Source organism: Condylura cristata, unplaced genomic scaffold, assembly GCF_000260355.1.
Source record: "Condylura cristata isolate star-nosed mole 26May11 unplaced genomic scaffold, ConCri1.0 scaffold00027, whole genome shotgun sequence".
Classification (NCBI taxonomy): Eukaryota; Metazoa; Chordata; class Mammalia; order Eulipotyphla; family Talpidae; genus Condylura; species Condylura cristata.
The window spans coordinates 16,067,526-16,093,065 of NW_004567128.1; the positions used below are offsets into that span (position 1 = coordinate 16,067,526).

The following is a 25,540-nucleotide window of genomic DNA, read 5'->3' on the forward strand; positions in this document are numbered from 1 at the left end:
TAATGAAGTATACCTACATCTATATTTATATCTATCTGGTTAAGTTTGCCAAAAATAATCAGACATGAGCTTAAGTAATACAAATCTACGTATTTAATTTTACACTCTCTCCTATTATCTAATAATGTTTTCCAAAATTCTAGCACACCTAAATCCTAAGTAAGCTGAATGAGAGAGCCCTTGAGTGACTGCTACTAACTTTAAGTTCTGGAAACCAAGCTGTAGCGAGCACTCTCGCCTTCAGCTCATATTTGTGCTGGTATGATTCCTCAAAATAAAAATACTCTTTAGGTATTATTTAAATACGTCTCCAATCACTGATCAATTATACTCCTTTCAGTGGCATATTTTAGTGACAATATTGACAACCTCCCCCCCCAAGAAGATAACTCAACAATGTGGTCATTTCCCTGGTAATGCTAATGCAGGGGCAACTATGAATTACCTTTGCCTGTCACATCATGGGACTCCAAATGTATTTAATTCAGCCCTTATTTTGCTCTTAGTCAAGTGCAAAGAAATAAAAGTTTACCACATCAAAAGCTAAGCAAGGGGAGAGACCAGCTCGCTGAATAACAGCCACACATTTATTTGGAAATATCCTTGAAGCTCTCTTCTGAAAATCTAATTGACACAAACCAAGGTGGCAGGTCTAGGAACGATGAATGCCATTCAGCATGTCTGTGCTTCCAACTTTGATCTGATGCTCTGCTAGTCTGGTATAAATCAAATAGTTGATTTTAATTTTAAAAACGGTTTAGGGATTATTTAGGAAATCACTGGCTCCCAAGCAACTTTCTAAAGCTGAGTTTGGCTCTTCCCCTTTCCTGTCAATGACAACAGACGTGGAGTTTATGGCCACCCACACTTGGAGAGCCCTGCGTGCATGATATTTGGGCAATTTCCTTCCTCGATAAATGTCACTAGAAAAAAAAATGTATATAAACTGTTTTTCTTCTGTCTCTATTTACAACATTTGTACCACTACACTACCAGATTCTCCAAGACTAAGTTTAATACTTAGTTAAGTAGTTTGAGTTCTTGGTGAAAAATGGCACTCTGTAGGTAAAGCAGTAGTTTATCATATACACTGTAAAAATCAAGTGCTTTTGATAGGCACATGCATTTCTGATTTCTCATTTGAAAATATGCACATCATAATTTCTTTATCTGATCATGTCTTTCCTGTAGCATATATTTTAAAGAAGCTCTTAAAATGTATGACATAATTAGTTAAATCTTCATGAAAAAATGATGTGGATCCCTGCCTGATAGCACAAATGGTTAAAGCACAGCACTATGAAGCTCTCTGCAGCCACTGCAGCATGAGATGGATTCCCGGCCAGGGAGCTGACCCACATGGCACAGCAGACTTCTCCTGTCTCGCCCGCTGCTCCCCTCAGTGTATTTCAATAGATCTGCCTGTTCTGCTCCCACTCTGTCTCTGGTGAAGTATCTCACCCTCCACACCTCTGGCCTGTACCCCAGTTCTTGTAAGCATAAAGAATTCTTTGGAAAAAAAAAAGAAAAATGATGTGATAAAAATGAAACTATCAGTGTAGTGTTGGTGTTGGAACTAATAAAATTGCCTATCTGATTTGTGAGTGGAATATATACTCAAGGAGAACTTATTCACTATCTCCAGGACCTACTGCAGTATCTGGCAGAGTACACATTTAATTTCTACCAAAGCAACTGATTAGAAAGTAACAACTGTATGTAACACTCAGTCTTTGACCTAAGATAACTTAATATTACATAATGATTGCACGAGTGAATAGATAAGTCACTATTTAAATGGCTTTTTTTTTCAAAGTTGCAATTGTAAGGCTCTATCAGATAACCCATTATAAAAAGCAAAATCGTCTGACAACACATTGGATACAAATACATTAAGACAGAGGGAAACTTGTTTTTCTAGGAGGAATGACAAATATTTGCTTAGATACTTACTTGGAGCCACTTAAAGTCAGTAATGTTGGCAAAGGTAGAAAAGAGCTAATTAAACTATTTGAAATATTACAAAGTAACAAAACAGCCTAGGGAGAATATTTTCAAAGATTTACAGAACTCACTATCATTTAAATGATGCTGTAGGGCCCTCCCTGGTCAACGGGTTAAAGCACAGCACTATGAAGCTGTCCACAGCCACTGCAGCACACATTTGATTCCCGGCTAGGGAAGTGACCCACAAGGTGCAGCAGATCTTTCTTGACCTGCCTGCTGCTCCGTTCAGAGTGTACTTCATCGATCTGCCTGTTCTGTTCCCCACTTCTTCTCTGGTGAATCCGCTCACAGCCCCTGCACCTCTGGCTTTAGCTCAGTTCTGTATGCGTAAATAAATAAATCTTTAAAAAAATAAGTGATGTGGGCCCTCCCTGGTGGTGCAGTGGGTTAAAGCACAACACTAAGAAGCAAAATCACTTTAGCATGAGTTTGATCCCCGCCCCGGAGGTGATCCTCATGGTGCAGCAGTTATCTCCTGACCTGCCCGCTGCTCCCCTCAGCAGTGTGCTTCGTCAGTCAACCTGCTCTGCCCCTCACTCTGTCTCTGATGAATTCTCTTACCGCCCCCGCACCTCTGGCCTGTACCCCAGTTCTGTATGCATAATAAGTAAATCTTTAAAAAAGATGATACTCTAATGTAAAAATAAAGGATGCTTTTCTCTTCTTCAAACATAAGAATTTCTGTGTCACAATTGACATAAAACAGGGGTTTTGAACCTGAGAAAGCCACAGAATCCGTGACTTAGTATCTTTATCTGAGTTATATATATATGTACTGATAATGAAGCTGACAACACGGATTTAGAAATGGTAAGCTCAAATACGTAAGATGTTATATTTATTTGGAATGTGGGTTAGTAAATTTTAAAGATATCTGTGCAATGGATTGCTTTCTGAAAAGAGGAACAGAAACTTGCCTGAACAAGATACATTACCCTATTTATTAAGGACCTGTAGTCTAGGATCCTGCTAGAATTTCGAACTTCAATTCTGGTTCTTAGGATTGTTCTATTGAAGGGCCCTGAATAGACCAGGTCTATTTCCAGGAATCATTACCAAGTGAGACAGTTTGAGTGGTTGATCACTCTATATGAGTTGTATATGGAGACTGATTCATATGCACCAAGTACTTGGCTAGGTCTCTAGAACTGTCTATCTGCTAGTATAATTATTTTTCTGTCACTAGCAGCAACATCAAAGGCTAAATATAATGATTAGCCAGTTGTGGATTATTGCCTTATGTGGGAAGAAAAAAAAAATCTTTATGTGTTAGTCTTATGCTATTAAAATGTTGACGAGAATAAAGTATGAAGGATGGTAAATGGAATTTGTTTCAGGGAGAAAATAGTTATTAGCAGATGCCAGCAATTTTAATAGATTATATTGTCTACTGCTATCTGCTAAAATAGTGACTTCTTTTACTAAATGTATCCTAGATTGCTTTTATGATTTCTCCTCCATTTTCATTACAGAAAGTCTCAGAAAAGTAAGGATTCATGAGTCAAATATGTGGTTCTGAACAATCAATCTTTCCTTCTCTCAGTCATTCAGTCAGAATCTTCCTCATCTTCTTTCTCGTCCTGTTTCTTCACTTACTCCTCTCATCCTCTTGCTCACTGTCCCTCTCTCCCTCCTTCTTCCCACTCCTTCTCTTTCTCCACACACATAATACCTAGTCTCAGATAAAAGTCTCTAAAGTGAGTATGAGTTGAGAATAGTCCTAAGGGAATAACAGAAAGGATGCCTCAGTAGACAGAATGACAGGCTCATGTCCACATGAGGAGTTCAGCTACCAGTACTGCTCAGGTAACTCCCAAGGAAATGATCTCCACGCAGTGTTTGGGCTACACAGTATACTGTCTATGTTACAAGTGTTTATTGAATACTTATTAGTAGACCAGATGTATATTTATATACATGTATATTGTTCCATAAGATTCTTTTTGCGAGATTGGCTCCATGGTGAAGCTTTGTAAAGTGTGCATACATCCCCAAACACCTCACATACATATATATTTATAGTACATATAATATTCTGCTCAATTCCACAGAAATTTGTTTTTTACTTAACCTGATATTACCTAAGCTTTTTTGTTTGTTTGTTTTTTTGTTTTTTTTTGTTTGTTTGTTTTCTTTTGGCCCTTTCTGGAGTTAGCATTTGTTTAGATATGATAGAATGTGTTCTGGCAGAACCCCAACTAGAAATAGTCTAGGGTGTAAGAGGAATATATCAAGGGGATGTGGATGCAAAAATCTTAGGACCACCTGATGTTTAGAATTATTGTACCAAGACATTAACAAACTTGCTCTTGAATACTATAACCTTATGAGGCAGTCTGTTCCATCTGTAGACAGCTTTATCAGAGAATCTGTCTCTCTACTAAACTGAAAAATAAATTATTTGGGGTAGAGTACACACTTGAATTTTTCCAGCCTAATACTATCTTAACTTTCCTTTTCCAGTGTGTTTTTGCAGTGTGTGTGTGTGTGTGTGTGTGTGTGTGTGTGTGTGTCAGAGAGAGAGAGGGACTCAGATAATTATCAATGAGACTTCTATGTCATCTCCCCTTTCTTAATTCTTTTGGTTGGCATAGTATAAAGGTTCTCAAATGTTAATATGCATCAAAAACACTCGGAGACTAAAAAACTTATTTAAAGGTTCCTGGGCGCCATTCTCCCATACAGTAGGCTGGGGTAGGATCCACACATCTGCATTTCTAGCAAGTTCATAGGTGATGCCAAAGGTGCTAGTCAAGGACCATTGTTCAAATAATACACTGAATGCATGTGATGCTCTGCCAGCACACCAGCTGGTGGGAGTACTGGCTGCTGACCACCTCACCACTGCCACGCTCACCAGAAATTGCCCACTGCTGAATGTAAGTGTTTTATCCACAGCTTCCCTCTCCCACAGGGGAACCCAGGTCCAGTAACTGCCCGATACTGGAATACAAACGTTCATCCCCCTTGCCTCAATTCAGACATCTCTGAAGGTCCGGAAAGTTCCAGAGCTCCCTTCAGAACGTGGTTAGGCTTCATGTTCACTGCAGGTTAGCTTTTCTCTCCATCTACTCCTATCTCTTTCATATCCTTACACATGCATCTCATGGAGACACTCTTCAATGAACCTTCTGCACACAACTCTCCAATTTAGGGAATGTTCTCCCTTCTGTTTGCAGGGAGCCAAGTCCACAGTCAGCTGGATTTTGTTTTTATTTTACTTTTCTTTTGAAACCAAATCTTATATTTACTTTAATCTTTCAATATTCAGCCTATCACTCCAATTTGTTGAAATCTTTTTGGCTTCTGATTCTCTTGTCTACTATATTTGCTATTTCTCCCCGCTTGTGCAATTGGCAAATTTGATAAGAATGCTATTTACGTCTTCATCCAAGTCACTGATGAAAATATTGAAGAGGACTGAGCTGAGATTAGATTACTGTGAGAAGCTGCCAGAAACCTCCTTCTGAGTTGATATGTATCCATTAAAAAGCAGCGAAGGGAGCACAGGCCTCAGAATCCCAGATTTTAGTTTAAAGCACCAGTTCTGCCTAAGTAGAGGTCAAAAGCAACACTCAAAGTAAAAGAACAATGGCAATTTAGCATTTATTTTTTAATAGGAAACTTAAGTATCATTTCCAGATTACATATGAATAAATCATATGGAACTACCCAAAAACCACATAAGGATCATTAATAATCATTACATGTTCACAATCACCTAACTTGTCTGAGAATGAAAACTGCAGGTGGTCATTTTTATGGAGGGCTTGCTTCATTTAAATATTTTTTAGACTATGTAGTAAAGTTCAGTAGTTAACTTCAATTTCAATGGTTAAATACATAATTCTTGCAACATAGAAGAAAACAACACTGCAGGAATTTTATGACTAGCCACACTTCCATGCAAATTTACATTATCCTCTCCAAAGGTGCTCAGATTGGGTTGGTATGCTTCAAATGGTCTGTGACATGAAGACACTGAGTAGACATGGAGTGATGTAGTGAGTATTATAATGAGGGACTAGATGAAGCTAAGAGCAAAGCTAAATTTAGAACTAATATTGCTTTGACTTTATTATTATTTTTATTATTGATCTCCCAGGAAATTTAAATAGTTTTAAACTCTTTGAGTAAATGCTGATGATAGATAGAATGACCAGAGCATAAATATTAGCTGGAGGCATAAGGATATTGCTTTTGCTTCAGTTATTTAGTAAGCCACTGTGCACTTCAAGAAGAATTTCCTCCCTCATATTTTTTTCTTTAAAAGACCTGGAATTTCCTTCTTAATACGAGTATAATATAATTATTGAAAGAGAAAACAAGGCCATCCAAAAGTACTTGCAACTGTTAATGAATTGGGAATAAGTAAGTAAAGATGGAAATAAAAAAACATTTACAAAAATATGAAAGGAAAGCTAAAGGTTAAGTGTGAGTCTTCATTTCTAAATTATTAAAATTTTCTTCAAAAAGTTTCACTTATATTAAGGGAAATTATTGCAAAGATATAGAAAACATTTCCAGATACAGAATAATGGTAGATCTATAAATAGAAACTCCAAAGGGCAGAATCTGGGCTCAGAAAGAAGAGATACAGCTCTGTGGGCCAGAAATTGCAGAGAAATGCAAAAAGGTATGCAAGGCTCAAAACACAGGCTGCAGGGTCTGGGAGGGGCAGCAGGAAGTGCTGGTCAGTTCAGGTTGTGTGGGGCTCAAGAATCTAAAAATGTGCCATGCAAGACAAAGAAATTGAGCCAGGCTTTTGGCTGCAATTAGCCAGGAGTGGTGCTGAGGTTCCTAACTGAGGGAATGGGACTGCCGAAAGAGCTGCTGGTCACCACCCCGAGAACTGCTTACATGATCCTCCTCTTCAGGGGGAATATGAAAAGATTAAACCTTTCAAAAGCTATTAATACCCTTATGTCTTGATTAATCGTTTAACCTAAGGAACACATTTGAAACGATGGTTTATAGAAAGAAAACGTGAATAAAGCTAATGGGTCTGTGAACTACATAATGGCTAGAACTGGAAAGATAACATTACAAGTGAAATGAAGATTATATCCATTTATCAAAATGCCTTTCTAAAAATAAACTATTCATATTCATATTTTATTTAAAAATTTAAAATATTCATTAAAAAATACTGATATCTTATTGAATATTATGAAGAAGTCTTTTGATTATGAGAGTCGCACGAAGAAAATGAAAACTAATGTAAAAGTAATGTAAGAAGGGATGCTGTAACTAAATGTTAATGACTTAATTAATCATGTAAGGGGTTCTTTCTCCCATTTGTTTTAACTTCAGGTACCATAATGTTCAATTTATGAACAAAATAGGAGACTGCTTGTTTCCTTTAGGAAATGATGATACCTTTTCTTTAATTTCAGAGCCATTTCCTGGGTAAGTTGTAAGTACAGGGCTTTTCTTTTTATATAGATATTATTTATACTAAATATAGTCATCTCATTTATTTCTTTTTGGTTTACTTTTCCCTGTCAGGTAGAGAAGCTAGGCATGAATTGGGTGTGCGACGGGGGCTCACTTTAGGGCTGACGATAGGTCTGGGCTAGAATGAAAATGGCAACTTGGCTACATCACCAGGTAATTTTCCACACCAGTAAATCACCAATGATATGGTTCCAAATGTCTCCTTTTGCGTGCAATTCCTGCAAGCTAGAAACATTCTAATTACTTTAAAGGTGATGACATAAAACGAAGCCGGCAGTTAGCACAATGAACCTTTTAGATCCTTATGGATCACGACACTCCCTGGCCCAGAGCCCTGAGGTGTCGAATATCACAGGTATTATATTACCCTATTGGAAAATGATGAAAATCCTCAGGCTTCATAATCAGTTGCGAAGATTGGGTCTCAGTAATATAAAAACAGGAGTGCTGTATAACTATATGTGTAAGTCCCCTTGAAAAGTCAAAGAAAAACCTTCCTCATACAACCAAAAGAAATGTACATAAAGGAGTTGCTAAAGAATTGGATTTTTTATGTACCAAATCTTTTTAGTCCTGAAGATGTCCTAAAAAGTATATTTTGTATAAGAGGTATTAAAAATAGAACACTCTAAATGGAGAAGTCTGAGCTGGCAGCTTTTGGGTCATTTGTAGCTTTAATATTTATGCCTGTATCATGCTACAAATATGACATAAGCAGACCCTGACTTAATAAGAGGTTGTATTTTAAACAAACATCCTGCTAACATCTTAACATTCTTTACACAGCTTCAAGGGCAGCAGCAAATCTTCATCCTTTAAAGTTCTGGAAGTAATCCAAAGCCATTCGGTGCTTAACGTTTGATTAGTTATTTCATTCAATTCAGCAACAATTATGGAGTACAACTTTTGAGCAAACCTGAGGTGTGGCTATACTATAATAACAACATTCTGGCAGTCATAAAACATTTCCTGGTCGTTCCAGAAAAGGAATTCCAGAAAGGCTCTGAGAAAGGACAATATTTATGAGTAAAGCATAAGACTCCCTGATGAAGTTCACATACCTACTCCTTTCCTATATACACCAACTCACCACTGACAAAAAGCAGTCACAATCTCTCAGGGAACATCTGGAGAGCCTTTAAGTGGAGGCGACAATGGGGATGAAGAAAACGGGATAGCTTCTAGAGCAATTTTTTGAAATAGAATTTGCAGAATTTAGAAGCTAATTTAATACACGTGTCAGTAGAGAAGGGAGAGGGAGGTAAAGGTAATGAAGGCAATTCTTATGTTTCCAGTTTCAGAGGCAATTAGATTAGGTAATTAAGTTACACTGAAAAGACAGGATATGGAGGATTGTTTTAGGGGCAATAATGCCTTCCATTAAGGCACTTTGGAGCCTGAAGGCGCATGCAGATGGAGAAGAGCGGTGTACTTGGTAGCTCTGAGTACTGCTCTTGAGACCAGGAGAAAGATGTTAAGAGGGAAATGAAAGCCCAGGAGTCTAAATGGCTGTGGAAATCAACAGATGAAAGTACCTGAAAAACATGTGAAGAGTGGCCCTCCCTGGCTGCGCAGTGGGTTGAAGTGCAGCACCGTGAAGCTGGCCATGGCACCTTTACTGCGAGTTCGATCCCTGGCCCCGGAGGTGACCCACATGATATGGCAGACCTCTCCTGATCAGCCTGATGCTCCCCTCAGCAATGTACTTCCTTGATGTGCCTGTTCTGCTCCCCACTCTGTCTCTGGTGAAGCCTCTCACCACCTCTGGCCTGTACCTCTCCACCTCTGGCCTGTACCTCAGTTCTGTACGCATAAATAAATAAAAAGTCTTAAAAAAAAAAAAGAAAACCATATGAAGTAAAAGGGAATTAATAATGGTAAAGCAGGTTCTCCTGGTGGTGCCATGGGATAGAGTGCAACACTGTGGAGCTCTCTACAGCCACCACTGCAGCATGAGTTTGATCTCCCACCAGGGGGTGACCGATATGGCACAACAGAACTCTCTTGACCTGCCTGCTGCTCCTGTCAGTAGTGTATTTCAGAAGATCTGTCTGTTCTGCTCCTTACTCTGTCTCTGGTGAATCCTCTCACCTCGCCCTCCTACTCTGGCCTGTACGCCTGTTTTTGTATGCATAAATAAATAAGTCTTAAAAAAAAAAAAGAATGGAAAAGCAAGTTTTAAAGGTTGTATAAAGGATGGTCTTCGAGGATTACTGTTACAAGTCCCAAACTTGTACCTCGAGTCACTACCGTTTCCCAGAAATTAAGATTTGTATATCTACCTGTCTACTTCACATTTCCACCATATGCATACTTGGCATTTCAAATGTACCCTGCCCACAACTTCCTCCTAAAATGTCTTCATTCCAGGGCTTTCCCCATCTCAGTAAATGGGTACCCCTTAGGCTAAAACCCTAATCTTCCTTGACTCCTCTCTTTCTTTTACTCATTCCCCCACTATAAACCTGTTTTGTTACTGTCCTCAGGATAGCAGAATGCAAGCACTTTCTGCTATTTTGCACTTCACCTATTCTGGTTCAGTGCACACATCTTTTGATTGAATTACAACAGTCTTCTAATGATCTCACTACTCCCCTTTTGTTTATTATAACTGGTGGGGTGGGTGGTGTGTCTGTGTGGGGGGCTGACAAATCACAACATTTTGCTTTGCACAAAGCCCTGTAATGACTCTCAACTCAGAGTAAAAGTGAAAGCCCATAGAGGAAACTGGAAGGTTTCTCTGAACTCATTTGTCTACTATTCTATATTCTCATTTGACTCTTTTCCTGTCACTCTGGTTTCCTTTAAGTGTCCTCTTAAAGGAGAGTCCAAGCATCTTCCTGTTTCAGGGTATTTCTACTTTGTCCAGGCCCTCCTGGACTGTTTTTCCTCTAATTACCCATATCTTTCATGATTCATGTCCTTTAGGGTTTGGTTTAATGCCACCTTTTCAGTGAAACCTTTCTCACCTACTAGATTTAAATAAAAGTACCTCTTCCACTGCAGGCAAAACAATCTCAGCTCCTTTTCCTCTTTATGTATCTACATTGCACTTAACACAATCTGATTTACTGTATATTTAACTTTTTAATGATTTAATGTCTGTCTCCCACCTTTGTGTTGCCATAATATAAGTTTCATGAGGTTAGCATAGGAATTTTCACTGTTAGATACTAGTCTCAGGAACTGAGTCTACCTAGTATGTATCGGGTATCAAAATACTCATTGAGAGTGAGTGATGCGTGAGTGAATTCCTACAATGTTGTGACAGATGACATTTACTGAGCTCTTTCTATGTGCCAGATATTTGTGCATTTTGCACTTACAACCTGATCAGAAAAGCAGGAGGCCTACAAGATAAGATTGTCTTGGAAACCAAAGGATGGAAATTTCAGAGTAGAGCTGATCAAGCAAATCACAGTTAAAATAGCACCAAGTAAATGGGTAAACAACAAAATATATATATATATATAGGGTAATGTGCTTTCACAAAAGTCAATGACAATCTTAGTAAGCTCTTGTTTTCAGAAAATAATGATGCCAGGGAAACCAGATTAGAGTATGTCAAAGCATGGCTAGGAGTTGAAGAATAGGAAACGATTGATGTTAATTATTGCTTTAGAAAATTTGATGGTAAGAGGGAAACCATGGCTGAAAAGAAAAGATAGTATGCTAGAAAAATCCATTTAGGTTGAGGGAGATTTGAGCATGATGTTTATCTAAAGCGGGAGGAGCAACAGGAAAGAAGAAATTGGATCTCCTAGAGAAAGAAAGCAGAAGGATGACTAAAAGACTATACCAGAGAATGTGAAAGACACACAGTGTCCAGCCAGCACAGCTCTTTGTTGCACACATAATTGGGCTCGCAGAGTTATTATTTTTGTTCTTTTTTCCTTCTCTGTTTCTTTAAATAAAATGACAGGGAAAAAAGACCTAGCAGGAGAGAAGCAATGAATGACTTACAAGAGCCTTCCTAGTTTTTCAAGATGGAGAACGCAAATGATATTCTTTAGTTTACCAACTATTAATTGCTATCATTACAATCTGAAATACATTCTTAGGGAGGATAGAAGAATACCGAGATATTATTTTAAGGTCTAGTGCATTTGCATATATGTTAAACATTTTCACATATGTGCATGCATTTGCATATATGTGAATGCATATGCAGATCCACATGTACACACATGTAGATGTATATACACCTGTGTATAGACACACATACTCGCGCCATCTTTCTTAGAGCCTAGAGAGATTTTTTTTCAGGTATCTGGGAGCTTTTGTGAGGAACTTCCAATCAAGTTAAATCCCTTGACACATGACCAACTGCTTGACTTGATGAGTTTGCTCTTGGCTGATTGGTAGTTGTAGAAGCCCTCATGAGCTAGAGACAGACAATTCAGAGTTAATGCTCATTTCTTGTTTAAAGAGTGATCCTGGAATAGAAATAAGGAAATGAAATCTCCTGACAGTGTCATCATAAAGTCATCAGCCAGATGGCAGTCCTTGAAATCTAATCCTTAGAGGCTTCTCACAATAATTTGTAATATCACATCTAATATTATCTTATTCACCAATTCATATCTATTCAGAGAGATTGAAGAGAAAGAAATGAACTTGCAGAGGCCCACAGTTCTGGTTTTATATGTTAACAGGGACTCTAAGGAAAATGATCAGGAAAATAAACAATTTTCCCAAATAAGTCACAATGAAGCTCTATGTTCTGATCCCAATTGTTAAACTACATATTTTAGTTGAGAAGCAGTCATTACTTTTATTTATGAAAGGGTGATTAAATCCTTTTACATACACCTGGCTATTCATATTTAGCTATATAAAATGACAAGTAAAGATCTTACCTAAGTCAGTGTAGAATTTGAAGATTCCACTGACCTAGTAAAAACTTAAACTGAATACTAAAATAGAAAATTAGCTTATTTTGGGGTTTGATTCTATTTTATTGCATCCTGAAACTAAGCTTGCTCATGTATATCAAATTTCTTCCAAGTTACATTCTTTATATCTTACTGAACATTCAAAATTCTAAAATTGAAGATTCTATTGCTTTCAGAAGTTTCCAAAGTTACAGAAATTTTGAAGATAGTCACCCAGATGATGGAAACTTTCAGAGTAATATATTAATTTTCAGTAGGAATATCTGAATGAGGAGAGCTAATGTACAGTGAGCCCTTTCACACCATCAACAGGTTCTTAGAAACAGTGACTTGAAGTGAAACAATGTATAATGAAAATGACTTGGCCATCAATAAGGTAAACTACGTTAAAGGATAGTTAAGTTCCTATAGAACAAATGTCAAATTTTGTTCAGTTACAATTAATTTACATTAACAAAAGATCACATAAAACATTTTCTTGTTCTTTTTTTTTCCTAGCATATAAGTGCCCTTCCTGGTGGTGCAATGGGTTAGGATGCAGCACTGCAAGCTAGACACACCCAGTTCGGTGCAAGTTCAATCCCTGGCCCCGGAGGTGACCCACATGGCGCAGCAGACCTCTCCTGACCTGCTGGCTGCTCCCTCAGCAGTGTACTTCGTGAGTCAGCCTTTTCTGCTCCCACTCTGTCTCTGCTGAATGCTCTTACCCACCACACCTCTGGCCTGTACTCCAGTTCTGTATGTATAAATAAATAAATTTTTAAAAATGTAATATAAGGGAAGCTGCAGCCAAGTGAATGTGGTTCAATCTGTGCAACTGACACATACAGCATAGAAAGAATGTGACCTTCCAGGGTGAAGGCATAATTAGCCAAGAGGAAAGCCAGCCCCCTTCATGACCCCTCATACTGCCCCACACGACCATTGAGCCCAAACAACTTAAGTCACCGAAATCCTATCTGAATACTGTGTTCAAATATGCTGTACACACTATGTGAATGTACTGTACTTACTCAAAAATTTGACTGGTGATCTCACCAGGGAACTTACTGATGTCCAGTTGCAGCATGCCAGTTTATCATTTTATTCTTTCCGTGCCCTCTGTGGCAAACACTCTTCATTGGCTGGTCCAAACCCAATTTCTAGTTGTTATCAGTGGTTCTGTGGCATGGCTCTGGCTCAAAAGTTCCTGAGAAAGCCAGTGCTTTCCTGATACAGCCTCTGTCCCTCCCCCTTCTTCCTCCTGCTGGAATGCACAGGTCTGGAGGGATGCCAAAAAGAACACAACTTCATGGTTGACATTGCTGGGCCACTGAGCCAAAGTCAGCACCTGCCTTCCTCTGATTTAATCATTAACTGAGACAGGTAAACCTCTATAAGGCAAGCTACTGACCTTGGGCTTCTGTCATTTACAATTGAAAGTAAACCTAATAGATCAAGTTTTTTTCTGTGCTGAGTTATTCGCACATCACAATATTTGTAGCTATTTATTTTTTTAATAACCTATTCAATAATAAAAAAAAATGTTTGGAGATACTAACTACCTGCCAAGGTTATAGTTAAGCAATATGGTGGAACAGAAGCCGTTGTGCATGCCCTGAAAGACTCAACATTCTCAAAAGAAAGAGATGAAGACCAGCATTGTCTTAGGTACAGTGTAGTGACAGAAACATTATAACAGTGGCTACAGGCACACAGGCTCTGGGATTGGTAATCACAGAAAACTTCCTAGAAAAATTGATATTTACACTGAGAACTGGATAATGAATAGACCTCAACCAGACAGAGAGGTGGGCACAATAAACATCAGATCATCAGGTATTACAGAAGATAGGTCATAGTTACGAGAAAACGAAAATAGCTCAGTGTTACTTAATTGTGTGTGAGGGGCGGGTCAAGGAAGAGCATGAAATCTTCTTGTCATTTTCAGGAAAAGTCAAATCATGTAAGACCTTGAAGTCATTTAAGGGAACATGGGCTGTTTTTTAATCTTTTCACAATTCCTATTTAAAAATTTTATTGTTATTGATCTTGGTAGTGCTTTGAGTATAGCATGCCACTTCCCAGCTAACGTCACCATAGCACTCCCACTGCTAAAGCACATAACAGATAAACCACCAAAGGCTTGGCAAGTAGAAGACGGGTGAGTGAGACAGCCTGAAATGTACTGTATTTAGCAAGATCACCTGAATTTTATGGGGAGGATGGATGGACAATAGGAAGACTAGAAGGAGGAAAACCAGTTAGGTGGATGGTGAGGTCATTTAGGCAAGGCATGATGGCCAAGGAGTAGGGGTGAGGGAAGGTGATTGGATTTGAAAGCTGTTCAGGCAGTAGACAGCCTCGAGATAGCTTAGCTATTGGGACCATACAAGGAAGAGTAAAGCATGAATTTTTGATTTGGACAACTGGATGGGTGGTGGCAATGTTCACTGGAGAAGAATCATAGGAAGAGAAGTCTGCATATGGAAAAATAGGTTGTTATAGGGTAAAGCTGAATTCAGCTTTAGGCCTACTTCATTTGAAGTTCCCAAGAGACATAAAAATGAATTTGAAATTGGGAGGCCATACGGGTCTGAAATTCAAAAGACTATTCTCAGCTACAAATGGTATAAATGTGTTGTCATAAACAGACAAGCTATGCAAGTAGAGGCCTTTTCACATAGTATATTCGAGAAAGGAATGGGGGAAGAACTGTAGCAGTACCAGTCACAATTAGCTCACTGAATTGAAGATTCTACATGGACCAGCTACAAATGCAATTTGGCTTTAAACATTCTATTTTACTTACTCACTGGGAAATATCTATAAAACTCAGTTGGGACTTTTTTAAAGAGCAAGTCCAAAAACAAACTGGAAGCCCTTCCTCTGAAGAAGAAGGAAACCTTAAAAATAGGTTAACAGAGCTGTTGGAAGATGGAGGAACATGAAAGTGTGGGTAAAGAACTACCAGAAGCGTGTGGTAAGGCAGAGACTTCCCTTCAGCCCTACTTTTGTGCTATGGATAAGTTATCTTTTTTGATTCCTTCACAGGTGACATTTCCTAAGTCAAAAAATAATTCCTGATTTTAATTTGTTTACCCAGAGAGACTCCTATTTGAGAAGTAGGTTATTTTCCCCCGAGATCTAAATATTGACTCTGATAACAATTGATTTTTATATGACTAAATCTTCCTAAATATATCCTGCCCTTGTTGAGCCAAACAAAGAGATATCAGACCTGTATTTGGAGGGTGAAGTTCAAACCTTGCCACTGACAGGAGAGAGTAAACTTGAGAATACTTTCTAATTATCAGTCCCCTATTCAAGCATTCCTCTCTCAACCACAGTGCTTTTGAAGGGCCACATGTTCAAGTTGAACCTTCTTTTTCATGGTCACCTAAACACCCCCTATCTATAATACAGGTCTAGAGTTGCTTTATCCCCCCCCATATAATGAGCTTCAATCTAGTCTCCCAGTTTTCACTCTTCAATCTCTAACTCCATTTCAAAATTTACTTGGGCTCTCAATGCCCATATATCAACTAATTCATTACTTCTAAGATTTACTACTCTTAGTTTAAAGTCTGTTGGTTATTTTTGCCTCAGTCTTCTCTTCACAAAAGCCACTGGAACTCCCTAGTAATCATATTATGTTCTGGAATACACTTGCCTTTTGCTGTGTTCTTCCTCATGGCACAGGTTCTGTTTTTGCCCTTGTTTTCTGTTAGAACTAAAAATGAGTACCCAAGAATTCCTAACTTACTAGACCATGCACAAGGTAAACTTCATGCTATAAAGAGAGTCATTGCCCAACAAATATTCACCAGCCCCCTATCTATCACCTGGGATCTTAGGATGTATCAAATAAGAAAGATGGTTTCTGCTCTCAAGGATTATAGATTGATGTGAAGGCAATATTCAACAGTGAGAGAATTCATGTTTTTATTTATAATTAGGATAAATGGTGATAAAAGAAAAGCACACGGGGTCAAGAGGGTCGCTATCACTCCAATTTTATTACAGGAGCTGCCAAAACCAAGGACAACAGAGTGGATAATTGGAGAAGGGATTTAGTTTGAAGAGCTCGCATTCAGTATGTGAAGGCTGTTAATTTACATAGACAGACACAGGGGAATGAACCCATGGGTCATGTTAGACTATACAGGTTTTCCCACTGTGTGTATGGAATGAGACCCACCAGGGTACTGTGGACAACGAGGAAGCCCAAAGTACTCCCTCCTCAGATTAAGGCTGGTGTGGCATATGCCATGGAAGCACAGAACAAGATTTCTCTGGGCAGAGTTCTCAGCGCAGACTCGCAATGATCTCTTCTCACTACAAATCAGTATTATTATTATTATTTTTTTTGGTGTGAGTTCTTAGTTGCATCGCTACCTTTGCGAATGTGGGCAAATTCTTTACTTTCACTGGTTCTCAGGTTATTCATGTTTAAAAAAAGAGGAGTCGGGAAAGTATGGGAGTTTCGCTGGCACTTGTTATCTTGGGTCCTCCTAAGCCTGGTTAAGCAGGATGGGAACACATGATGTTTTCCAGCCCTGGCACCAATCCAGCATTATAAACAATGATGGGTTTAGAAATAACGTAGTTCATACCTTTTTTGAATGTTTCCCCAAGAAGCGTTGATGTTCTCTGTTATCATGTGTACTTTTCTGGTATCATCTGCAGAATAATCCCGGAGAAGTTTCAGAGCCAAATCATTTGCCACATCAACATTTATCTGCCACTGGCGGAGCTCTTTGGCCAGCTGCTAATGATGCATAGGGGAAAGAAAATGAACATCAGTTTTTTTTTTTTTCCCCTGAAACTTCTAGTCAGAGTTTCCAAAAATGCTTAGTACACAGCTTCTGAATCCCTAGGTCAGAGCACACTTCATAACTGCTTTTAGCCTACCCTGTGATATGGCCAATCTACACAGTATAATCCAGTTTTTGTGACAGAAGCTTTCAGATGAGCAATAAGCAATATTATGTATTTCAATTAATTGGAAATAAACTGGGCTTAATTGTTTTTATCATGAAATAGCAAACTATAAAAATAAGCTGGTATGCAACTGTTGAGAATATGACATATGACATATTTTGAACTGAAAAAAAAAAAAAAACAACAAAACTCATGTATTTCCTTCCCTCTTCATTAACTTGTTGAATTGTTTATGTAATTAGTGCCATCTACTGGCATTCAACTAAACCTGCAGAAAACACTGCACACCAAAAACAACAGTGCTGTTATTACACATATGAACTTATAAACCTTTTTAAGAATTAGTTTATTTCTAATACTTTAAAATACACTACAATTTAAAATTAAAATAAAATGTCAAGTATGAAATTCTGTTAACCGAATGACTTATGCTTTCTTCTTTGTTTTTGGTGCTTGATTATTATCAAATTATGCATTACACTACTTGAAATATATCTCAAAGAAGGAAATAGACCAATTATAGGTGTACTGGGAAACCTAACTTAAAATTTATATTAAACACTGCTTCAAGTACATGGAGGAGGCTGCTAAGCATTAAGATAACACTAAATCGCTGAGATAGTCTGATCATATCCAATATGGTGTATTAAGTCATTGATAAATGGACAGGGGAGTAAGGAAAGTCAGTAAACGATAGGAAGAATATAAGTTTTTATAAGAAAAGACAAATAAACATATAACTATTAAGAAATAAAGTATTAAATCAAGAAGGCACAACTCACACACATTAAATTAATAAAGCATACAATCCCAAACTGAAAAGACTGTGGTAAAACTAATAGTACGAGTACAACATATACCAAGTGACGTGCAAATGTCCATCAACCCAGGATTCTTATTTTGGGTACTTTGTCTCAATAAAATACTTAGACGAAGAGAAATATTTGATAGGGGAGGGGTAAAGATCTTTATTAAGCCCGAAAAAAATTGAAAAAACACTTTAATGTATAGTGAGAAGACATTAAAATGACGACTCGATTGTCTAATGTGCAGCAAATATACACAAGCATCTATGTAAAAAAAGAAAAACAACACTCTATCTACACTGTCTATATTAAAACTGTAGGAATTTATAGTCCTGATGAATCAAAAAAGTGAGGCATGGAATACTACTCAGTGATGAAAAATATACACTCATGCCAGTTGCAGCAACATGGACAAATCTGGGATTATGTTAACTGAAATAAGCCAAAGGAGAAAGAGAAACCCTGGATGGTGTCACTTATGTGTGGACTATAGAGAAACCAAACAAAAGGTCAGACACAGACAGCGCTGGAAAGCTGACCATAGCTGAGGTAGCCAAGAGGGTGGAGGAAGGAGCGTGCCAGGGGAAGGGAAGAAAGAAAAGGGGGAGAAGAAGACAATCAACTATGGTGCAGACTAGGAGTACTTTAGTGGTAGGAGAACTGCAGTGACCACACCTAAGAAAAAGCTATTTCATTAAAAAGAGATATAAAATAGGGCCCTCCCTGGTGGCGCAGCGGGTTAAAGCACAGCACAGGGGAGCTTAGTCCACTTCCGCATGAGTTCGATTCCCGCCTGCCCCGGAGGTGACCACATGGCGCTGCAGACCTCTCCTGACCCACCCGCTGCTCCCCTCAGCAGTGTACTTCGTAGATCTGCCTGTTCTGCTCCCTGCTCTGTCCCTGGTGAATCCTCTCATCCTCCACATCTCTGGCCTGTACCCCAGTTCTGTATGAATAAATAAATATTTAAAAAAAATAGATATAACATAAATAAATTTCTATAGTTTTAAGTATAGAGTATGATATTTTTATAAATTGTTTGATATAGAGCCTCCCTATCAGCAACATTTTATAATAAAGTTTTGTTTGCATATATAAAATGAATTTATAGTCATGACTAGAAGGGGAACTGAAGAAACTGAAAATAATGAATGTTTTCTAAAACAACTAATCTTTTTTTTAATAATTGTTCTTTTATTTATGATGCTTATATAATAAAAATCAAATGCTAGTATTTTTAGCACAGTGCAAGTTTGTTTGTGTTGGGTCCTTTGCCTGGACAGACCTCCCCACCTCCCCCACAGAATCATATGCACACTGTTGTGTGGAAACAAAGAATGAGCCATGGGTGCTGGAACAGAAAAACAGGAGGCAGGAAGTATTCCTGCCTTGTGTTTGCTACCTTGTGTTCTTTGACCCCCATGTTATTGTTGCATGTTATTGATGCACTTGCTGAGAGCTTCCGCCTACCGCCAGCCCCAGGCTCCATGCTGAAGGGTATAAATAGGGAAGGAGAGAAAAATAGTGTGCCTTTGCTTGCTGACCAAGAAGTGTGTGCTTTAATCCTGAAGTCCTTCGCTCAGACCATCTCTGCTGTCATGCTGGCGCGGCAGTTTGGGTAGACTCCTGGTTCCTTGAAAACGCATAATCTATATTTAATCTGGCATTTCTCAGTTAACTAGAGCATCCTATTCTAAAATACAGTGAAATGACTACATTTATTGCAGACAGCCCATATTCTCAGATTACCAAACTAGTACCAAACAACTGAAGATAGTACCACTAATTTTTACTATAATGGCAAAGAGCGAGTGTTTTGAAAGATACAGAGTATATGTCCTCCTTTCATGTAACAATTAAAATCTATCCTTGTGGTATGTCTGCCTTTCCTCATTTACATCAGAGTTTTTACTTTTCAGATCCTCACATTAGTCAAAGCTCTTTTAACATGAAACACACACCTCAAAGACTTTCTCTTCCAAGAAATTTCTTAGGGTAGAATTTATTATCTTTTTTCTTTCTCCTCACATAAGCCAAATCTACAGTGTTACAAATAATGTATACTAAGACATGAACAATCAGTTGGTCTGTATAATCCAGAGGATGGGTGTTTGTATTTTTTTTTTAAAGAGCTAATTCTCATTTATTAAATCTCTAACTGGCACCATAAAAAGTCACAAAACTGAGATCAATGACTTGTTTGCCTTTTCTCAAGATAATTCCTTTTTAAAGAACTTAAGATGCATCTAAAGATGCATTTCTAAGAAGAATTTTAAAATTAATATGATGAATCAACACCAGAACTGATACGTATAGATTTAAGACTGTAAAATATAAATTAAAATTTTAATAAGTACAATGAAAATCATTTAATTTACAAAAAAAAAAAAAAGGAAAATAGTCTTGGACTCCACCTCTCCACCTTTATCATTGATTGTTACTTGCAAGTGTACAGATGAGAGAAAACACTCTGATTCTTATTTACTGATCATAAAAGGGCCTAAAGTATAGGTTGAAAAGTATGCTAGAATCTTCCAAAATCTTGATGGGAATAGCAAGCTAAATTAAATTAGAGTTCATAGTAGCAGGAGGTAAGAGTGAGGCTTGACTTCAAACCAAAGCATTTGATATACTTTTATGCTTGGATGGTAAAAAATATACAGACCATATTATTTTTTTCAAATTTGTATTCATATAGAAATTTAGATTTTTCTACTTAAGGAAAATGTGACTGAGCCTTCACTCTCACTGAATACTGCTCAAGTTCAGAGAGGATGGAGGATTAAAAAGAAAAAAAGAATCCCACTGACCTTGACTAACATTGACTGGACTGAAGCCCTTATCTAAACTCAAAGGTTCTCAACAGGAACATTCTGTACTCCCTTCTTAAAAACATTCACCAAGACAGACAGGCTGTCCTCTTTGCTCAGGTAATATGTAGCCTACCTTGGCTTTAACCAAGTGTCCTTCATGCTAGCAACGATGACCTTGACTTTTTCTACCACTGAGAAATTTACTACTGGGAGAACTCCAGATCACAGGAGTGTAAATTCAAAAATACAATAGAATTCACACACATTCTTTTTTTCTTTCTGTATTCCATTTACAATGGTATACACTAGAGGGAATTGTTTGTGTGGTGATCATAGTATGTGAGAAATTTAAAATACTGTGAGCACTAGCCTATAAAAAAGATAACTTGGTGGGTGTATACATGTATGTGTGTTTTCTATGAAGAATATAAAATGCTAAATCTCCCAATGACTGTGCCCCCAACCAAGAAAGACATATTTCATATTCAAACCTAATATGATTCTATTGAATATGTACTTAGTATTTATACAGTCTCTTAGACAGAAAACATGGTTGTAGACCATGAGATGTTCTGAATTAATTTCAAGAAGTTTGAGTATTACATTTTTCTCTATTTCAATGTTTGTCTTCCCTGGTTGCTTACTTGGAAGAATTATTTTGAGGGATACTGTCCTGACAGGAGAGAAAACAAGGGAGGGAGAAAAGGAGGAGTGAACCTGCCAGGCAACAAAATAAAGCTGCTAGCTTTGACTCTTGGCTGGAGCACTTTCTAGACGTGAGACAAAAGAAGTAAATTTCTAGTCTCTGTGCCTCAGTCTCCTTTGTTAAAAAGGAATATTAACAGCATATACTGTGAAGGGTTATTGTAAAATTTAGAAAATCCAAGGCACACACTCAGAATAGTGCTTGGAGTAGCCAAAACATTAAATAAATATTAGCTATCATCATTATCTTATCCTTACTACCATGCTTACTGTTGCTGCTGCTATTTTTAATACACCACACTAAATTCACAAGAGGATAAACCTCTACTGATTGTAAAGCAAAGGTCCCACTGTTTTATAGACATTGTTCATAATGCTGCCGTTCTAAAAGGCTCCCTTTAATTTAGAAGATAAATGCGAGTATATAGACCTATAATTAAAATTTGAACTTGAGTATGATTTAAATTTTCTTATAAAATGTGTTTTGGGATCGTCACCTACAAGTGACATTAACTTTCGTTCCAGTTGAACTACATTTTTAAATTTTTAATGACTGTGACTCAAAGGAGTTTCATGAAAGGAGTAATGAAAAGACATCTTCTCAGGAGGCCTTATTGGGCCATCGTTTTGCATTTGATCTTAAGGAAGCCATTAACCTTCCGAGTTCCAGTTTTGTTGTCTATAAAGTAGAATGGGGCTCTCTGGTCTGGCTATATTTCAGGTTTGTCATGACATCAAAATGCAAATCAACTTCTTGGACAATTATAAAACAGGATCCTATGTTTATGGAAGAAGTCTTACATATCGCGTTTCTCTCATTTTGCCTAGGCTACTGTTTTTGCATACACCAATGAAAAGATCCATTCATCAAGAGATGCGCTAGAAGTTAAGCATTTATGAGCTCTCAGCTTCATTCTTTGTCCATCCTCTTCGCCATTCAGTATTGCAGATGGAATGACCCCGGTAGGCAACAAGAATTTCCTGGGATTTCCTGCTTTGCTGGCTTCTGAGTGAGGCCAGTGAGAAAAATCTGGTAGGAAATGCAAGAGCAAGAGGAAGGGTGAAAATAGCTCAGTTCTCTCCTTCTGTCTGCATGGGCAGTGTCTTCTTTGTGTCTTCATTTCCCACTGGATAGTTCTCACCTTGTACTTTCAGGGCCTGCTGCGTCTCCCCATAGCAGCCAAATTATCAGCAGATGGATTTGGTTTCTGAGCTCCGGTAACACCTGGTGGCCCTCCAGGCCCTGGGGTGTTAACAGCTTCCTGATGTTGCTAAATTCCAGGTTGCTTCCCCCTGGCCTGTTGGGCTTCTCAGCTTCTCCGTTATCCATGAAATCAGTCCTCTATTAAAATAGCTCAGTTTGAAATAACTACTGTGGTTTCCAGACTGGACCTTGGTGATACAAACTGGATGAAATCTCACAGCAAATGACCCTACCTACAATTATACAGGGAAAATGTAACATAGCATGCATGAGTTCGTGAAATATCAGACTTTACACCTTGTATCTTTTTCTACAGTCTCAGAGGAAGAGGTGCTTCTGGTGCTATTGGAAGCTGATTCCTCCATCTGGACATCCATCTATTCTGGGATCCTTCTCCACACACTCTCGTTCTTTGTGTCTCTGAACCTCTTGCCTCTCCGTGGGATCTTTCTTCACAGACTTCACACATGAATGTCTCACCCATCTTTAAACAACAAAATCTGGTCTATGTATCATTTTCTTTCTCTTCTCTGTCAAGCTCCTCAGCAGGCAAATATTCCATCATTGCCTCAACTTGATCACATTCCTGTTGTTCTGCAACTTATCCAAACTGGGCTTGTGCCATCACCATCCCACTCAAACCATTGCTGCAGTCATGATGGCCAATTACATTACTGGCCCCAATTCTGTAGCCCACCCTGGATCCGTACTTGTTGCCATACAACTATGAATTTCCTGCTGCAAAAGGCAGTGTTTACTTACCTGTTCTTGATGATGAGCTTGGCCATAGGATGTGCTTTGCCTAATCCTAATAAGATGGCATCAGAAGTCACACCACAGTTGTTAACCCTTTTGTGCCTCTGCCATCCCCAAGAGATGGCCCTGCCTTCAGCTCGCTTAGGGGAGCTGTGGGAGGATACATGACATGTGGCACTGAGCCACCACTCTAACTGCTACATGAAACAGTCCCATCCCAGTCCAGCCACAAACATGAAAAAGAAATAAATGCTCAGTGTCACATGTCATAGACATCTGGAAGTTGTGGACTATGCATTATTCTTGTGATAATAGTTAACTAACTCAGTCACCTATGGCCAGAGCCCATGAGACTTTTCAGTTTTCATTATATTTGCAACAACTGGTATTAGTGACTACTCTCTCTTGGGGTCCTACCCTTTCTTGGCCCCCTCTCCTCAGGTCTCCTTAAATGTTGTTCTTTCTCAAGGTCCTATTCCTAGTCCCATCTTTTCCCTCTGCAGTGTGAGGGGCAGCAAAATAGGCCACCCCATAACATGCCACACTGGCATACTGATTGTCTTTGAGTTAAAGTTACTTAAGAAAGAGCCAGTTAAGAACACTGTTACCATCCTCATGTCCTTGAAAACAGATGTCCCCTGCACAGGTACCCTGCCAGGGCCAGGAGGTAGACGGCCGCATGGAAACACATTTTGTTTCTTGTACATTAGTCCAAATGCTGTAGTCTTGAAAATTCTATTTTTTTTTTTTTTTGTAAAAGGTTATAAAGACTCCCTGATTTCATCACTTCTTTGGGTCTCATATCTTAGGGGTCTCCAACTATTAACTTTTCTCCAATTAATTTTTTCCTTTACCTAGAGGATGAGTCAACCTAGAAGGATTGAAGGAACAATGATTTCTACCCACCCTCAATGCAAGTTGATCATCACCTGGAGGGGGATGTAGGGGAAATATTCAAAGAGAGCTGTTATCATAATTTTTCTCTGCAGTCAAATCTTCTGCCTCCATTGCCACTGCCACAATTCAGATCCTCATCATCTCTTGCTTGCACTTTACAATAAACTTTTCATTGGCTCTCTCCCTCCATTCTCAAACTAGTCTTTCCATCCACAAACAGAGTAGTGCTCTCTTTGTAATGCAAACAGAATCACATTATTCTCCCATACAATCTGCCATTGGCTCTCTATTACCTACAAGTTGTACGTACACCTTTTCTCTGGGGCTTATAAGACCCTCAAATATATGACCTTTGCCTACACAGACATTTTCCTCTTTTGTTATCTCCTTTTCTCTTACTCAATCCCGTAACTGGCCATGTGAGAACACAAATACTTTGAAAAGTTAAGAGATTACTGAAGGTGACATAGCTAGTCAGGGAAAAAGGCATCACAAAAATGTAAGTGCCTTGACTCCAATACTCAGGGTTCAATCTAATTAAGGAAGATATGCTTCAATATAAGGGTTGTATGAAAATGATTTGGTTTATTATAACTGAACTTTGAAGAATATAACAGTCTCCTTGATGATTATAGCATGATTGGAAAATTATTGAGTAGAAAATAAAGTGAAATCTTTCCAAACAGCAGAAAAAAATACATATTTAGCTTACTAAAAAAAATAATCACTAAACAATTTAGTCCCAACTATGAATTAATGTTCTATAAATCTTTATTGGGAAAAGAAACACAATTTCTTTCTTGCTTGTGTGAATTAAAATGACCTATAAAACCTTTTTATGGATTTATAATAGAAATGTTAAAATATCTGTAAGGAAGCTATTCCAAAAGTAAAGCCTCTCACCATTAACTTCAAGACTCATCTATTAAACCTTTGACATTACCAAACAACTCTGCTTCAGAAGGTAACACTCTATACAGGGGATACCATTTAAGAAAATGGCCCTCATTTTCCAGCTTACTGGAAATGATTAATCTTTTGAAGAGCTTTGAGGACTACATACCAAAGTTGTTACAT

The 25,540-nt window shown here is 38.2% G+C and overlaps 1 protein-coding gene across 2 annotated transcripts in view; it reads right to left on the minus strand.

Moving 5' to 3' along the window:
• Positions 1 to 25,540, minus strand: part of DMD (dystrophin) — a 1,782,468-nt gene that overhangs the window by 476,371 nt on the left and 1,280,557 nt on the right. For both annotated transcript variants that reach the window (XM_012730298.1, XM_012730297.1), the window contains one exon: positions 16,955 to 17,109. In XM_012730298.1, the coding sequence (XP_012585752.1) occupies positions 16,955 to 17,109 (155 nt within the window). The remainder of the gene's footprint in view (positions 1 to 16,954; positions 17,110 to 25,540) is intronic.